Source organism: Crassostrea angulata, chromosome 10 (genome assembly GCF_025612915.1).
Source record: "Crassostrea angulata isolate pt1a10 chromosome 10, ASM2561291v2, whole genome shotgun sequence".
NCBI classification, from domain to species: Eukaryota; Metazoa; Mollusca; class Bivalvia; order Ostreida; family Ostreidae; genus Magallana; species Magallana angulata.
In genome coordinates, this window is record NC_069120.1 from 48587035 (window position 1) to 48607089 (window position 20055).

At 32.0% G+C, this 20055-nt stretch overlaps 1 protein-coding gene across 1 annotated transcript; it reads right to left on the reverse strand.

The window, feature by feature from the left end:
• Positions 1–16041: 16041 nt before the first annotated feature.
• On the reverse strand, positions 16042–17173 carry LOC128166745 (sperm motility kinase Tcr mutant form-like). The gene has a single exon (XM_052832082.1). It carries the CDS (start codon positions 17004–17006, stop codon positions 16197–16199), a length of 810 nt encoding a protein of 269 aa, XP_052688042.1. The 5' UTR covers positions 17007–17173; the 3' UTR covers positions 16042–16196.
• Positions 17174–20055: the final 2882 nt, after the last annotated feature.

The following is a 20055-nucleotide window of genomic DNA, read 5'->3' on the forward strand; positions in this document are numbered from 1 at the left end:
GCACTCTTGCCTTCGAATCTTCGCGCTTTCGCCTTTTTAGCTCACCGAGACGAAGTCAATGGGAGCATATGCTATATCCCCGGTGTCGGCGTCCGGAGCTGGTTAAAGTTTGAGTTGCAGCTCCTGTATCTAAGCTATTATTTGTCCTCTCTTCACCAAAATTACATGGATGATGCATCTGGACCTACTGAATCTGGTTCCTAACTTTCAGATGCTGGAGGAGGTTAAGGTTTTTGGAGCAGGTTAAAATTTTGTTGCAGGTGCCCTTTAATAGCGATATCTAAGTTACTGCTTGGCCGTACTTCACCAAACTTGCATGTATGGTGTGTCTTATGATACTGATGCACCAGACAGGCTTGAGTGCTGAATCTGAGCTATAGGTTTCGGATCCTGGAGTAGGTTAAGGTTTTTGGAGCTGGTTAAAGTTTTTGAAACAGGTGCCCTCTAATGATTATATCTTAGTTATTACTTGTCCTAACTTCACCAGACTTCCATGGATGGTGCGTCTTATGATACTGATGCACCTGACAGGCTTGAATGCTGAGTCTGAGCCATAGGTTTCGGATGCTGGATAATGTTAAGTGTTTTTGGAACAGGTAACATGTTTATTAGATATCAGTACTATTTCAAACTTGCATAGCTGATTAAACTGTAATATGAATGAATCGCAGATGTAACTTCAGATGCAGAGCTTGATCTCCATTATTAAGGATGCTCAAAATATATATCTTAGTTATTTTAGGTCCTAACTTCACCTAACCTGAATGGATGGTGTGTCTTATGATACAGATGCACCTGACAGGCATGGGTGCTGAATCAGAGCCATAGGTTGGAGATTCTGGAGGAGGTAAATGTTTTAATTGCTGGTGCCCTCTGATGATGATATCTTAGTTATTACTGGTCCTACCATCACCAATCATGCATGGATGGTGCGTCTTATGATATTGATGCACCTGACAAGCTTGAATGCTGAATCAGAGCCATAGGTTTATGATTCTTGATTAGGTTTAGTTTTTTGGAACAGGTCACATGTTTTATAGATGATAGCTTGCATAGTTGATTTAACTATATTATAAATGAAACGCCGAGGTTGCTTTCGATGCAGAGTCTGATCTCCATTATCAAGGATGCTAGAGAAATCTTCTACCTCACTCAAACCTGCTTGATAGATAGATGTGGTTGTTGTTAAATAACGTAACATGTTTCCTATGATATAGTATTGTATGATTTGAAACACTTTTGTTTAATAAGATACAATATAATACCATATGTTATATTGTAAAACGTTATATGATACGATAAAATATTGTAACATTTTTTTTTTATATTCTATGATATGATGTTGTTTAATGATATTGTTAGGTATAGTATTGATTATTATGATACAATATTGTATATTATTATGCCTTCTGTCAGTTTGGCACTATATATTCATTACTCATCTATTTTCGCATAGTATTAAAGGATTTATACAGCGTAAGCATACTATGCCGAAATAGAGCACGGCAAATGTTTTCAACGAAAATCTTTCAAGCGCCGACAGCGGGATTCGAACTCACGACGCTAAAATCATTCTTGACTGAAGCCCAACGTGTTTCCGCTACACTAAATTAGCCGTTACTAAACGCAACGGTATTTATATATAAATGTATAAAACGTAGATATATACGACTGACATCAAGCAATTAAAATTATTCATTTTTCCAAAAACGTTTCATTATTGACGGTAATTTTAAAGTAAAAGTTTCTTATAAACTTTTGAACAAATTGATTGAACATTTTTCAAAGAAATTCTCAAGAGAATCACAAAAACGCTTTTTTAAATGACGCTTGATAAGGAATGTACAAGAGAAAAATTCAATGAGATTTCGTCTGCTAAACATTTCAAGTTTTCTCGGTAGGGCCAAACGTCTCTCATTTCTTGAAAAGAACATAATCCTTGTTGACTTTTAAGTGTACAACAACTTGTTGATTAAATAAACAATCAAATCAATTGATTAATTTGAAAAAAAACAAAACAAAACCAAAAGCTTGCTTTTTCAGTGATAATTTATAATGACTTGTCAACAGCTACTTAAATATAGTAAAGCACGTCAGTATATTCAACAGTCGGCATAATAATAACAATAGTGTTGTGTTGTGCAAGTACTATGCCTAAATAGTAGTCAGGGTTTGATACATAGTGCACTCGCCTCCGGCTCGTGCACTATGTTTCAAACCCTGACTACTATTTAGGCATAGTACATGCACAACACAACACTATTATATAAATATTATATTGTATTATTTATTAATTATTTAATCACATGATACTATTACATATGATATTGCAATATATAATATTGCATCCTATGATATTATATTGTATATTCTATGATATTGTATCATCCAGTTTTGTGTAATATGATATTGGTTTCTGTAATATAGAATTATATAACATGAAATTATATATATGATATTGAAATATTATAAAATATCGTATCATACGATATTGTATAATATGATATTGGTTTATATGATATATTATCATATCACATGAAATTGTATTTTATGATATTCAAATATATATTATTGTATCATATGATACAATATGTATAATATGATTGTATTATATAATATTTTACTTTATCCCATGATATTGTATCATATGATACAATAATATATATTTGAATATCATAATTCATTTATATGATACAATGTTGTATCAAATTATATTGTATTATATAATACAATATCATATTATGTATCAAATATGAAACAGTATCATACAATACTATATCATACTATAATATTTACATTCCCTCTATTAAATTGCATTGGTTGATTTGAGTGATATTTACGCACAACACAGAAGACCCAATCACCAAATCTGTAGCGTATGAATACATTTAGTCTTCCTTCAGTATTCCTCGAAGAACAAGAACTGACTCTTCTCGCGACTTCAAACCGGATAACGACCTATTATTATAAGCTGATAAATATTCATTGATGTAAATATATTTTGACAATTCAATTGATTAATTTCTTAGTTTACCAAGAGTAAATTCATTAAATTACAGAAAGAAAAATAAAATTGTGTTATTAGAATTTAAAACGCTGTCCACTATTTTTGTCAGCATATTTCGGCTGTTCCAGTGGCCATTCCGTTAATTTCGCATTACTCGTTGAATAAGACGCTTTAAAAAAAAATCACATTTGCGGGAAGGAAATACATGTTTAAAAAACGTAAATATAAGCATTGATTCATTATTTTTTGAAAGATGAGGTCTTATAACTGCAACGATGAGTGCAAACAAATTTTCATAACGCGCTACAATTTGTATGCACACACCGTTGCAGTTATGAGACCACATCTTTAAAAAAATAATGATTCAACGCTTAATTATACAATAAAATATCATATGTTTCAATGTTATGATGTATTATTGCAATATGATATTGTTTCATATAATACTATATTGTATTATGTTTTATGATATTCTATTATTTGATCAAATACAATTATAATGTATAACACATTACAATGCCATATCATACGTTACAATATCATATCAAAATTTTTACGGTATTTTATGGTAATATATGATATATATTGTAAATTTGATAGGATGCAATTTTAATTTTTTATTATTGTATTGATTAACATATGAACATATGATTATCATACAATTTTTTAACAAATAACATACGATATTGTTTCAAAACAGAATCCATGAATATCCAAGATCATAATGGATGGTTTTCATATAATATGATAAAGGTGGTCTCATAAAGGTGATGCCTCATAAAGGTGATGCCTCGTCTCGGTGAGCTTTGTAATCTGTGATTTCATATGTTTTATAATTGCGGAGCTCTCCATCGTTTAAAGGGTTCCAAGGCATATTTTGGATTTTTTAAAAAAAAATAAAATCAATAGAATAAATTATCCAGGGGGATAGGGTCCGGACTCCCTCTCCCATTTTACTGCGTAAAATTCATCATATTGAATTTTCCGGGGGCGGACCCCCTCTCCCCCTCTAGATCTATGCATGAGCAAGGGGTGTCGCATAATGAAATTAGAATGTTACTGTGTCGGTCCACGGTAAACAGACGGCTGGTAAGTGACAGGAGTCTAGAAGTGCATATGTACACATTGTGGCGGACATTAAATTTTGTGTGGAGTAGATAATGATTAGGCATAGCCAGCACTGGTAAACATATATGTTACATGTACATATTAAAATATTTATAAACATTCATAGTAAGCGCGATTGCCTAGCGCATGGGTACAAATAATAGCATGGATTAATCGGAAACCTTGGCGAGTACGGTGCCTGTATTAAAATCTATGTAATCGACCGAGACTTGCTGAATGCAATCAAAAAAGGCGAAGGCGAAGATGCTAAGGTCAGAGTGCAAGTTGGGAAGGAGCAATAGTAGTATCGCTCCTACGCCTTCGCACATTCGCACTTTAGGCATCACATCTTCGCGCTTCATCGTCACATCTTCCCACTTTTGCTCCTTCGCCTTCGCACTATCGCCTTTGCAACTTAGGTCGAAGTGGCCCTATCGGAACACCATAGATATATGTAAATGTAATTGTTAAGATGACAACCATACCCCGATGCAATACGTCAATATCTTGTTATAACGGGAGGATTTTTATTTCTAAGATAAACCCCTTCTTTCACTTTAAGTTTATTTGAATATGAATTATAATTTCTGTTACTTTCTGTAAACTGCAGCAGTAAAAATTACAATAGTGTAAAGACTATTTCACAAATAATAAAAAAAATATACTGAAAAACTTTAATCTACAAGGGGGTCATTATTCTACAGGGGTCACTTTTCTTCATGTGGAGTGAGCTCATTTTTATGAAAATGACACTTATTCTTCAAGCAAAGGGGTCATTTTTCTACGTAGAATAATGACCGGGGGGTCATTTTTCGGCGTAGAATAATGACCGGGGGGTAATTATTCTACGTAGAAAAATGACCCCCGGTCATTATTCTACGGGGGTCATTATTCTTCATTACACCGGCATTTACATCTTAATGCACTGTGCCATAATGTAAGATCACAAATCAAGATCGACTCTGATTTGGTATTCAGAATCGCGAAATAATCTACATTACTGAGCAAGTGTTTGGCAAATCATAGTTTTATGTTTGCCAACGTCTATATAGATGGACACTTGTGTCTGTTTCGGTTCCAGATTAGTAAAAATGTTGCAATATTAACCTCTTAAAAATCACGCATGTGTCTAACACACCAGCTGTTGAATTTATCTACTCATTGACAATAACCATGAAATACATGTATATGCATAGGAAAGAAAGTGTAACTCCAACCATGCGCATAACCCCTTGTCGTCTGTTTATAAAATAGGATATATTATTATATATTATGCGAGAATGTAAAGTTTACGAACAAAAGATGAACATCCCTCTAAGCTTTTTGAAATGAACCCATAGTAAACATTACATCCGCCAAAGTTAACCAAGACGAACAAAGCAACAATGTCGCAGTGAAAAATCAAATTAAGGGCTTTTTATTCGGTTAAAACAACCAGACTTTGGATTTTTTTTGCGGGGATGTGGACGGCAATTTCGTATTTCATTTTTCTTTTACTAGCATATTATCTCAATTACTTCACCTTACCACCGGTATGTTATCTTTATTGATTCACCTTACAATTGGTGATTTGACATCAATTGTAAATCAACTTTTACTTGGTAGCAAAAAGACATATTTAGCAAACAAAACATGCGTTTGTTATACGATCAGATTGCATTAACAGCCACTTTTTACATGTTTCAAACTGTAATTATTACTGACTAATGTTTTTCATACATATTTTAGACCATAGTTATTCACCTAATTGTGTACAGGCTTTTCCGTTTTTCCAGACTACGACGAAGAGCACACGCCATTGATCCTACCTGTAATTTTTAGAGGTCTGTGTTTCTTTTTTTTATATTTTCCTTTGGACTTTTGATTTTGAACACTATTCGCTATCACCACAGGTCACGTCATTTTTGTATACTAGTACTTGGGGGGGGGGGGGGGGGGGGTCCTAAAGTTTTGACATTGGCGATGAAATTTTTTGGCAGTTATACTCAATCTAATGCAACGAGCGCTGAATGTAATAGGAATGTAATAGCAGTCAACAATTAAAGCTATCTACACTATATTTTTTAATGTTATTTTGGGACACCCAATTCAAAAAAATTATATACATAAATATTCCTGCCTTAACTCTGTTTGTCTGTCTCTGTCTCTTTCTTACTCTCATCCTATTACTCTTATCCTCTCTCCAACTAACTCTTTCATTCTTTGTGACTGCGTCCGTATGCTCTCTCTCTCTCTCTCTCTCTCTCTCTCTCTCTCTCTCTCTCTCTCTCCAAATTATACGTTTGTATATCCTACTGACCTAGATGAAATTAGAAATGCTGTTTAGTGTAAACGTTTGACCACTAACTCGGCAAAATATATCTTCATTGAAGAATGGCAACAGACATCAATCGCCGGAAGAAACAGGGCCTCATGTATAACTCAGCCCCAATATATACTGATATTTGTAAAGCGACAGCAGCATTAACAACAAATAGTGGTGGCGAGATAGAAACATCGTGAGAACCCGCCGTAAACCTGTAAGGAAATTACTGCTGACCATAGAATTTCATACTTAATAATGTTTATGATATTATGAGATTATTAAAATAGGTTATTGAAATCAAACCGAACTAGACATGATTTGTGTTGCATATGTACATAAATATTGTTTACTGTTATATTGAATTAAGAATTCCAGAAGGTAAAACTACACTAGTCCAGAAAAACTAGATACCTATGGGAAAATCTTTATTTTAAAAAGGAGCAGTGTCTTCTGTTTGTTCTCTTTTTGACCAAATACCGCTTAAAAAAGGAAAAATAAACCTTAGGTATTGCTTAAAAATCGTATTGTTTTATTGATTTCTCTTATAAATCTTCTTTTCTGCAAGTTTTGCAACAAGTTTTACAACAGGATTTAAAATATTTTAAGCAAATGTGATACATTTTTTTACTTTCCACTTTTTTCTGATGATAAGTAAAATTTATATTTCAAGAGATATTTATGATTTTGCATGAGGCTTTGGGATCTTCTATGAAACGTGTACAGCATTTTGTTTATCACGTTTGGAACTATGTTTAATTTTGATTACATTAATATTTTTATTTATAAAACACATTTGATGTATTTATAATGCTATGAAACGAATAAAGTTAATATATCGCTTTAGAATTGGTGACGCAAGTTCATTTCATATGAATTGATTGAAGAATTTTGTACAACGCGTTATAAAACGTAAGCTACCGATAGATACTTTCATAAGATATTCTAAGACGTTGGATATAAAAATACTCTTGCTAAGCGCCTGTGGTGTTTTAGAAATACGAATCAAAAATCTTCACGATGAGAAATTAACTGCCTAAGGTGCCTGTGTCTTCATTCTCTACGGCTGAATGGTGATATGAATGCATCTGATAAAGACATTAAATAACCTGGCAATTCACAAGTGATTTAAGTAGCACATATATCGTTAGGGGGTAAACCCCATATATTTTCATTGCATATGGACCTCCCAACTTGTACAAGAAATAACAGGAAGTTTTAAACGTAAAAAATATATTCCCTGATTATTGCAGAATGTTTGACGGAATCCGATACATTTAAAAACATCATTATGAGATGTTAATCTAATGAAAGGAATATTAATTTCTTCATCCGATGTGAAATTCATGTTTTTTCAAACAATGCATTAATTGACGGAACAAGTACATGAACATTACAACTATAAAATGTAAGCGTTGTATAGACTGAATCAAAGTTCTATGTGTTTACCCAATTATGTGTTGGTAATATGAAAATAGTTGTATAGCCGTTAAGGTTAATGATCGCTACCTAATTTTTAAGTAGTTAAGAATGATGCGGCGATCTTGACCTTTGATGGCGACCAAAGACATGTGTCTAAGCGGATATCATGGACACTTTAGGTTTGATTGAGTTTTTCCCAGAGCTTTCAGATTGGTATTTGTTGTATATAAAAATGATGATACACTTAGAGCATTGAAAAATATGTTAGGTAACATTTTGCATGGAAGGCGAAGGACAAAATTCAAATAGATTTAAACTAAATAAAACATGTGGTAAGAAAAATTCAGACCCCAACATTAACACGGCTCTGGTCATTTTCCTCAATGCTCCTTCTGACCATTTTAAGAGTATTTATTTGAGACTATTATAATCGCTTAAGGTTGCCAATGATATGAAACACGTTTTAAAAAATACAACTTTTCGTCGTGGGTAATTGATTTCAATCAGTATTTTCATATTGTATCTTTCCTATTGTTGAAAAGACATGTAGACAGTTAATTCCTTTTTTATAATTTCAAATGATTTCATTAGAGTGAACACCTAGAAGTGTTGTAAAGTGTTTATTTTTATTTTATTAACGACACATATGTAATTGTGACTGTTTAGAGAATTATTCGGGCAAACCAAAGTATACATTATGAATTGAATGTGGACTGAGCATGAAACTCGAAGGTTTAATTTACCAGGTATAAGTCAGTGTTGCCACCATTTGATTAATAAAGAGTGACTATCGGCAGCCACAGTAATGTTCTTATACTTAATCATATGAAAAGACACACTCAATAAGTATCAGAACATCACTGAGGCTGCTAAGAGTCTAAGTGAAACGTTATCTAATCAAAGTACTGAAGAACTGGCGGGAGTTGATTTTGTCGATGTTTATTTATTTTAAAATCAATGATATGTTATTTTGCATGACAAGTACATGTATACGTAGTTTCTAATTTGAATTACGCATATTTTTATAATATGAATTTTTGAACTTTTTCGATTAGAATGTCGAGAAACCTCCATATGAATCATGTTAAATAATATTTAAAGATAAAATTAATTCAATCAAACTATGTATCAGTGGTAGAAATATTTCTCGAAAATTGTATGGATCCAAGCAATATTGAACTCTAGTCTATTTCAACCAAACGCTCGGCTGACACCGTAAATCTCCGACAAGGGTTTACGGAGACAGCCGAGCGTCGAGTTGAACGAGACTATATTGAACTCTGGTTTAGGAATACATACGACTACAAAAAATATCTAAATTGTTCGTACCATTTAAAATCTGACTATTTTAAAGGTATTTGTAAATAAGTTTCCTTAAAAAACAATGCTTTAGCATACATTACATCGAATTCATCAATTATTTTCAAGAACTAAGTCTTGTCAGGAGCAATGATTTGTGCTGAGGTCCAAACACTGTTTCACTTTCGGTTTGTCCGAGTGACTGCATATGAGAGTTGATTAAAAATCAACTCCCAAAAATCCTAGGTTTGCATTAACGGGGACTAAACTGCATGTATCAACGTCTGATAAACCGATTAATGTACTCCACAATTGTTGTATTAGAGATCACAATGTTCCATGGTTCGTATGAAGGTCAAGCAAACACTGTACTTATAAAATCTATCTTAAAAACTTGTACATAGTCTGTGTGCTTAAAACTGTTTTATCAAGAGCGTCAAAGAAGATGTTATCCATAGTACTATCTGAAATTTTTTTTGTTTTTATTTTAAATGTGAATGAGCAGATTGATTTTATTTAATTTTTCGTCATTAATCTTATACAAATGATAAAATTAATATTAGATGAGGGATTTTTGCTAAAAATATTGCTAAAAATATTATTTCAAATAGATATAAGAACTAGAAATAAAACTTTCAACAAGAGTATCATTATACAATTCAACAAATATCATCATTAATAAGAAAGCAACTAAAACTGCAATATCCAATGAAATTACTATTAGAACCCTAATTGATATTTTTATTATGGAAAACACACCAGATATCTAAAAAATACCGAAGATGTCCCATGATTTTCCTGCCAAAAAAACAAGAGTGAGCATATTATCCCCCGAGGGACGAAATATTCCCCGACGCGAAGCAGTGAATATTGCTATCTGTATTTCTTTTTTTTAAATAGCAGGTGTAAAATGAAGAAAATAATGTAGTTTCCGTTTTCTGTAAAGCCTCCCCTTTCGTTCGGTTCTGTATTTTAGTATATAAAGTTTGTTTACCAAACAAATCCTATTTTTCAAAATACTGTGGTTTCATTAATATTCAAGGGTATCATTTTTCGTGGATAAAGTGAAAATCACAGTTTCAAGGATACGAAAATTCGTGGCCAATGACCCTATCAATACAAACTTTTAATAGAAATTGCACTTCAATTAACACTTAATTTCGTGGATCAACTTAATAACCAAATCCACGAAAATTGGTATTCAATGAATATTGATGAAACCACAGTATATGTTATCGTTTACATTATTATATGAATCCATACATCTCGGTCTAATTGTTAGAAATGAATTTTTACAAATTAAATGTAATAAGTCTTTTTTTCAAAATTAATCGAAACATACAATGGTACGCTTACTTCTAAATGAATAGTGAGGCATAATTATTGTAACATGACCGTTAAATAAGGTTGAATACTTTTATCCTTTGTTAGAAAATGTTATGCACTTTTGTTCCTGTTGCAGATAGCATGTACTTGTATATGATAACAATCAAAGAGAATGCTTCTTGTATCACATTAATTCTCCAACAGTGAACCCCTTTCTTCCTTAATCAAATCAAGTATTGCATGCTACTGTGTTTAGTTTTCTTGAGTTTTGTTATCTTCAGAGCAACTAAAGATATATTTCGTGCTTGTTCTCTCATTTGGTTTGCGAGTTTAAGATTTCATAATATGAGTGATAAATAATGGCAAATTTAATTAAACAAAAAAAAATAAAGGAATAAATGAGGGTTGACGCCCAGAAGACCATAGCTCATAAATGTGTAATTCTGTTAAACGATAGCATTAACTCATAGTTTCATATATTTTCCTATAATGTCTGTTCTCATATAATGGAAGGTATTCAAAGCTCATGTGGTTTACAAATCAAATTAATAAAAGCTGGGCGTTTTGTTCATAAGGATAATTAACTATTATAAAACCTTTATGCAGCTGTATATGTATCATCAAGTCCACTCAACAATCTAAAACAAAGGAAACTGAAAATTAGATACTGTAGTTAAAATCAGTGAAAATATGAGGAAAAAGAATTGTGATAAATTAAGTAAAAAGGTTTAACTGTTTTAATTTTTTGAAATATCAATGTAATTAAGAAATAAACGAAGTAGTGCCAGTGGCCTGACTTGCTTTTTAGATAAGGCTTGATATTTACATTATAAAGCTGTATTTGTTCAAGGTCATAACATTAAAATTGTCTACTTAAGGGAATGCAGATTTAAATATTTAGGGTCTTTTCAATTTTTGTTATGCTTTTCACCACTTGTACGTATACCTATATATACATGTACATTGTATGTTCACAATATTTATAGTTGTACTTTACTTTAATCATAAAATCTATAACCATAACTGTATCCAACGATATCAAGCAATAAGTGAAGCCGACAGTCACCGTGTAAAGTCCCGATTGCTGTGGTACAAGATTGTTGTCTTGGACATTACAAGGTTTCGTGGTTCAGATGGAGGTCAGACAAGTCAAGTAGTTATCAAAATCTACGAAGCTCCTTAATGAAGTGATGATATTATGTTTATCGTATGAAACCCGAAAAAAATAGTTTAAGACGATAGATGGGTAACATTGATGTTGTCCAAATAAGTGCATGTATTAGATTGTTATTCAATTAAGATTTATTTTTGTATAAAATGATCCTATATCGGTAAGGTTGTAACAAATTTGCAAATTAATGGATGTAATAAATGATGAAACAAATAGTAAAACGATGACTTTTTTACATTATTACCAATCTCTGACTGAATGATTAAGGATGAACGTTGTGGGTAAATTTGGACTATATATGATATGGGCCTAAAATGGCCCCCTAAAATGAACATCATCATTTCAATGTAATTCTTTGTTTTCTTTGTACAGATATATAGATGATGTCTTTACATACTGTGCATTTTGATTCAACTGCCCACAACTTAGAAATATGACATCGTAAAGACAACCTTTTCCCGCCATTTTTGCATTTTTGCATTTTTAGCATAAAACAGCTTGTTTTCAAGCAGTTTTTCTTTCAGAAAACATAGAGCATGCTTGAACAAACAAAATATTTTAATCAGAGATGTATCTAGCCAAGGCTTATAAGTGACAAAAAAAATTTCCTTGTTCAAGTATGCGCTCTATATTTTCCATTCATAACAAGATAAGAAAAATGTCAATTTTTGACTGATTTTGATTGAATTGTAGAAATAGCGCCACTTCTGACGTTATATATACTGCCAGTGAGTGCAAATAAATCAAATAAATAGGTGAAAAATATATTTTACATTAACTCTTCTAAAATAAAACATAACATTTTGTTGTACCAGAAACACTTTAAAAAATGGCGAATTATGGGGCCAAATTTAACTCATATCATACATAGTTCAAAATGTAAACAGTGTGAATGAAGCGTAAAAAAAGGCTATAGTAATGATTGAGTCGGAACGACCGAATGCTAAAAAAGGAAAACGGCAACTATATAATTTAATGCACAACATCTTACATACACTTAACAAGTAAACAACATTGTATTTGCCACTGCAAATAAAACAATGTTATACGTCAAGTATGCGGGGTTTTTTCTGTGAAATACTGACCAAAATAGCTATAAAACTTCAAACTATCAAAGCCTCTCCCGGAATGTTTGTGTCCATACAGCAGCGAAATTGTTGAGATTTGTAAACGGGAACGTAAACGTCTGTTCTTATTTCTCAACTTATCAAGTTAACGAAATAGCATTCTTTACTCCCACATGTTACGTAATGCTGTCTCAGATAATACGGTTTAAATCTTGATCTGTTTTTGACATAGTGACTTTTGCGGGATTTTATTCAAACAATTTTTTACAGTCAGCACAGTTTTAAATCACACAGTTATGTTTAATATTGAATTTAGTTGGACTATGAAATTTTATCAAAGACTCTCTTGTATTTCCACATTTAACATCACCAGAAGGAACGATATGTTTTATGATAATTATGCATGTAAATTTATAAAAATATCGATGATATATCAGGTTTTCTTATTTGACAATTTTTTTTATAAATGCAATTACATATCAGTAAAAAATCAATATAATTCAAAAAGTTGAAGATTACAATACTAGTATGTCCGATTAATTTATCTAAAGAAATCGTCAAGAAAGAATAAAGTTTTATACCGTAATCTGTAATAGACCAATCAAAGGTGTTGGACCATTTGAACTTTTTCGTAACACTTAACAGATGTTTTTCCCATTTTTTCTAATGAGGAAATATGGTTTGAATTCTAAGCTTATTTGTACACGAAAAGGTATAGGAAAAAAGATTCTGGACTGTGAGATTGCGGATTTTAAGCTATAAAGTAGATATAAAAACGTGTAAAGATAATGAGGACAAGTCATTTTAAGATTATTGTAGATAAGTGTACTTAAAAATATAGAATAAACAGACGTCACCAGAAATAAAAATAGTTTTTACTTTATCCAAATGATTTTTGGTTGTTTTTCCTCTAATGGACAAGTAATCCCAATTTCATGTATTACTCTTATTTTATCATATTATCGAATGTATTGAGATGTAAGCACGTAATGCTTGTTGTAAGAGTGTTAAGTTTTATACTGTAAAAATATTTTGCAAAGTATTATTTTTACATGAAGTATGAGTATTTGTGAGGTCAAGTTAGAATTTCAGAGTTTCGTATTCAATATTTCTTCCTTGAATATTGCAAAATTCTGTGAACATGTGTTTTATCTAACAAAGTTCTTTCAGTGCATGAACATGTATTGTGTCTCTTTATGTGCTCCCAGTTTTATACTTTTCTTTTTCACATTGTTTGCAGTGGCAAGGAAAGATTGTGGAGAAAAGGAAAAGTGAATAATAACATACGTTGTATAATAATAACATACAAAGTAAATAACGTATATATTTATCTATGCACGAAAGATTAACTGGCAAGATGATTACTATTTTGAAAACTCTTCTTTGAAGTCCATTTTCTATCGTTTGTGATTTCCATGGGGCTTCAAATTGTTTACACAGATTTTCTTAGGATACTACTTCCTTTAATTATCACCATTGTAATCACTAACATATTTTCTGGAAAAAATGAAAATATCAATGCTGAATACCAACTAGCATTATTGTATTTTAGATTTTTTTTTCATTTGTGGTTTATATTTCTAAAACATTTGTAGACAATTCATATATGTCAACTATATACATTGCACAATACGCAGTAGTTATAACTTTTAATATGTATGCAAATCATTAGTACCTTTCTGTTCTATTGTTACTGCTTTTAAAAATATGTCTATGTATAGATTGCATGCATGCAGAAATGTCGGTAGTCGGCCTATCAGAATATAAACACGATCTGGCTTTCTTACCTATGGTCAATTTCTTTTAAATCTATTTTTAATAGTTAATGATAATAAGGAAACGAGTTTACCAGACTCCAGTCTCCAATAGAGATACATACTTAATTATATCAAAGCAAACAGCTGACCTATATCGCACTACAAATTGTTGCTGTCCAATCTCATTATTCAGACAGTGCACGCGAACTAAGCTCAGTGAGAATTGAAAGTTAATTAATGTCAAAATAACTGGGGGAAAATATGTGTATATATGAAAGTAAAGTTTTTAGGTTACAGAATAGAATTTTTTGATCAGTTTTTCATGCACACTTTAGTCAGAAAAGGTACAGTTAGATAGTAGGTTGTTAAGGTACTTGTCGGGTTTTATTTTGTTCCCCTACACAACATTGTATAATTCAACTTGTACGGCATATTAAACCTTGTGTTTCTGATATGTATTTCGTTCAAATATGAAATGTTACATGCACTGATTCTATACAGACACAGAGGGCAGCTCGTGCATAGAAGCTGCATATACAATAGGTACAACTACCTTTGCATTTATTTAATGTCTTACACAGGTGCATACCAGTAATGATGGATGTTCCTTGTGGTAAGACCTCCCGCAATTTTTATGAACACCCACCGGTAACATATTGTTATATCTGCGTTTTGCACATTTGTAACACAGTTGCAGTGAGCATTTTATCAAAAGGATAATACAGAGAGAAAGTGTGCTGCATGTAAGTTGTTAAACTTTCGCTTCTGAAGTTTCACCTCAATTACCTAATACGATAATGTACATGTATTTGATACTATCACTTTACTAGCAGCTAAACGAAATGAACTTAAAGACACAAAATAACATTTGAACAGTGAAAAACATTACATAGAATCATTAATTTATTAGATTTTTAGCGAATGCAATTACTCGACCTTACACGAAAAGATCATAACCTTATATCATTTTTAAAACATCATTTGTTTGCCTTTATTTGGGATCAACATACTTTTTATGGTACTTATATATGTGTCAAGCTGTTTGCCAAACTGTGTTCTTAGGGTAAACAAATCAATATATCGTTTTAATGGAATTATTATCTTTTTTCAATATACTAGAATTTTTTTCCAGTATATGACAATTCTAAATCATGAATTTTTCTTGACGTGTTTCCTGAATTCTTTAACAATTTTAATTTCACATAAAGAATCGTAAACGTTTCCTGAATATGCTATATAGCGAAATTGAATTTTTCCTCTAAGATTTTTATAAGGTTTTTCAAATCTAAATTAGAACTCAAAAATATTTCAAGTGTTTGTTGCAAACTTGATTATCACACTCATTAATAAATATCTAAAGTTGTCCAGAGTACAAATACGAAACAGACAAGTCCTTGCTAACAAGAGCTCTAAAATATGAGCTATCTGATTTATATCATGTGCAATAGTTCTGAAAGTCACACATACTAATATGTTGAAGAAAAATAATTGGTCGCAAAGTAAAATAATAAATGTTGAAAGTCTTACCACCAAGGGTTTTGTTTACTGTGTCCTTTGATTAAACTTATTAATAAACACAGGTAGAAAATCTGTTTTATTTATTTTTCCAGTTCTTTAAAACAAATACACATAACTCAAGACTACAAAGTCATTTACCATTCTGAAAACTGTTTATGAAAACATTAAAAACAGGAAGAGGAATGTAGTGTCAATTGTCCATTTAGAATTCATGCGTCTTTCATGCTTCGTTGTTCATCAAAATTAACAAGTTACTAGTTTTACAGCGTCTGTCTGGGTCTCCACGAAACACATTTCGCATAACGGTGATGAATTGTCCAGCGTACCTTTCACCCTTCTCGTTTCCTCGATTTATAAGATCTGTAACAATATTTTCATCTGTTTGTTGAGATATTATTTCCTCCTCATCCCCTGTGAATGGAATATTTGCATGAATCATGAAATATAAAACAACTCCAACACTCCACATATCAGAAAGGAGCGGATCGTATTGAGTCTTCTTCAGTACTTCTGGTGCTGAATAATGGATGTGTCCTAAATAATCATCACACAGAATTACGTGTCCTTCAGAATCACGACAAGGAACAGAAAGACCAAAATCTGCCAATCGAACACTCGTCTTGTTAGTAAGCAATATATTACATGGAGTGATGTCACGGTGCGCAATATTATTACGATGACAAAAATCCACAGCAGATAATAGCTGAAAGAAAATATGTGACAGTTGGTCAAAAGCAAGTGGATTGTTTTGAATGAATGTCTCCAAATTTCCATTTTCTGCTAATTCCATGATCAAGTTAACACTTTTATCAGTAATGATAACATCCATCAGCTTGATTACATTTTCATGATGTAAATGAGATAAGCTGTATATTTCATTCATGATATAGGGGTCCTTAGAAATATCACCACGGTATAGAATTTGTTTCATAGCTAGTATTTGGTTAGTTTTAGTATCTTTAACACAGAGAACTTCACCAAAAGCACCATCGTCGATTTTGTGTTGTATAGCATAAGCATGGTCATCCATATCTTTTGGTGCGCTTTTCCTGAAAGCATTTATGAGCAACACTTTCTTATATACTACAGTCAACAAACGATGCGTTGTTTACGAATTAAAAGGGGTGGAGCTTTAGACGTACTCCTTAGATCTGCAAGCAGTGATGCTTTAAGACATCGTATGAGGGAAAACAAAACACAGCTAGCTTCTCTTTAAAGTAACCCCTTTAATTGCGGTGATGATTAGCGCTATCACGCCATCTGGTGGCTATTCACAGGAGATAACGGCATCTTTGGCAAAATATACCTTCATAGCGCAAATCAATAATTAATCTTAATTATACTTCGAAAATATATTTATTCAATCTGCCAAAAGAACACATTCTGATAATATACCACTACTGGTACAAAATCAAATGAAATGCTAGTAATTCTGAGATAAAGAAGGCTTCCCTACTTTATCTATTTTATCCTTTATCTGTGTTTTGTTGATGTTCTGCTGCTGTTGTTGTCATTTTCATCTCAGGGCCTCAAGGTTCCTTGTATCGCTACCTTCCTAATGCACGAACTACAAGCCTTCCACGAAGATTGCATCGTCAGATAGCTCTCTTGTTTTCTTGGACTGCTGTCGCTGTTTTGAAAATACAATAGCAATAACTGTTAGTATGATGTGTAATTTTAACCTAAAATTTGTAATTTAAACGTAAATCGAACTAGAGATACAATGATATGGTCTGTTAAAAAGGAACCAAGTGTTTTATTTTTTAATCTTTTTAAAAAGCAGAGTTAAATAGGATGAAATGTACTGTAGCAATTCGATCAGGGTGCGTTTCACAAAAAAAAACCTATTTTTTAATGAAATAAACTTTGATTTGATCTTTGCCATCTTAATTAAATGTTTCAGTTAATTTGAATGATATGTGTTTTTATGAGGGTGGTGTTTGTAGAGCGACTATTCCAAATGAAGGTTACTTGTTTGATGGTCTAACTACCCAAAATTTCGATTAATCGTTAATACATTATATTCACAATTTGATAAAACATAAAGGGAACAGATACACCAGCTTCTGAAAATAACTCAAGATATATTCACTTTTGCAGTATTCAATTATCAAGTTTTGTTTAGATCTCAGCATGTGCGTTATCTCTGTTATATAAATGATTCTGCTCCAAGACAAAGGTGATCTACCTAATCAAATGACGTAACGCTTTCCTTTTCATCTAATTGCACTTTTATTTTTGGTATTTTTTTTATATAAAACTAAAAGGTTTATGTGAACCATATTTCATATGGTGTGGAGATCAATGTCGGAATGTGCTCATTACAAGACGTCCAAACCCAAGAACCTTTTTGTAATTTGGTTAACCAGTTTTTTTTTACCTACAACGTGATTGATTTTTGATTACGGAAAACAAGAAGAGATAGAGGTCTGCAGACTCTAATAACTATCAGGAATGTTGAAAGATTTCTTCCAAAATCTTCTTTCCTGCCAAAATAAAAGGGAACGTGGCATGTTGTCGTGTTTGTTCTCGTTAGAAATAGCAGGTGTAGAAGAAAGTTCGCGCCTCGCACCCTCAAACTGCGCCGTTCAGTCCGCGCTCTTTGCAAGATAAACTAGAGCAATCTTCTTGTTCAATATATGTAGCATGTGAAATTTTATTAACCCCAAACGTTTGGTTTTGTTATTTAGTTGTTTATTTTTAAGTCGATTGAGTGGTGCGGGGTCCTCTTTGTCAAGTTGTTTTTTTTCTTCTTCTTTTTTTCGAGGGGGGGGGGGGGGTATTTTTAGAGAAGATTTTCTGATTTTCAAAATAGTGGTAAATGTTCAAGGGTTACTCAACAGTATTTGATAAATGATGAATTTCATTTACCTAACGTTACTTTGTTTTTACCTGTCGAAATAAACTGACCAAAAACCTTTCCGAAAACAGTTTGCATGTTTCTTGGATATTGCAGACAGCGAGTTCTGGTAGATAATCGCACCGAGTAAGAATACTCGCTGATTCAAATTAATTCTCTTGCGATGTCTGCTAGATAAACAAAGGGGTTTCCGTCTTCAATAAAAATCAAACAGATTCTGCGCAAGTGTTCACATTTCCGTAGTGTTTAATGAGATAATTGAACTTGGCTTTCTAATTTTGGCAGTGAGGGATTTATTGTAAAATCTGCAAATGTATTGTTTTGCTAGAATTTTTGAATTGAGATCCATACAATAAGCCGTATAGGAATATCAATTTACTATATTTTCAAATATAACACAGAATGTGGGGTGTGTCTAGTTTTTGATAATCAACACCATTTTACAACTGTATACAGAAATTTAAACAATAGATTATGTTTTTATAGCTCAAATAATGGTATGCGTGAAATAAAAATATACAAGACTAGCACGGGTTACTACAAATATGAGTATGGGAAATCTAGACAGAAAATGCATTTTTTTATCTTATATATATATATATATATATATATATAAACATCTCTAACATTTTATCATATTATTTTTTTATATAATGTAAAAAAAATAATATATTATATATGAAATATAACTCTGACCACATGGGAAAATCCCACAGCAAATTATAGATCTAACTTCCGATCTTAACGAATGATTGGTACTTTAAGGCAATGTGGATCACAGATCATTTGTAAAGAAAAAAGATTTCGTAAATGCACAGTTCAGAATTTATAGTAAAGCTTTCATTAAAATAGTTATTAGCAATATTTTATTGTAGCTAATGGCTTCAACTTTATACTGATATCCTAGCTTCTCGTGGACATATTTTTGAAAGTCCCTGTACAAGGAATCGGTTCATATATCTAACATTATATCGTTGTACAAAACATGCACTGATTAGCTCATCCAATGAGATTTCAAAACTTCGTTGTTGTGCTTTTTTCGCCAGACCTCACATGCCAAATCAAAACAATGGTTTATGGAAAATCCAGATACTGTGGAACGTTATCAAGGAGAATATATGAAGTATCATTTGGGGCTGTGGGGTATCATTCAGTTTGAATTATCACAATATATGTATCCATTGATGCATTTATAAATAAAATGAATGAAGAAAATTTT

Coding starts and splice junctions, on each gene's coding strand:
- LOC128166745 (XM_052832082.1), bottom strand. CDS start 17,006: ATGGATGACCATGCTTATGCTATACAACACAAAATCGACGATGGTGCT.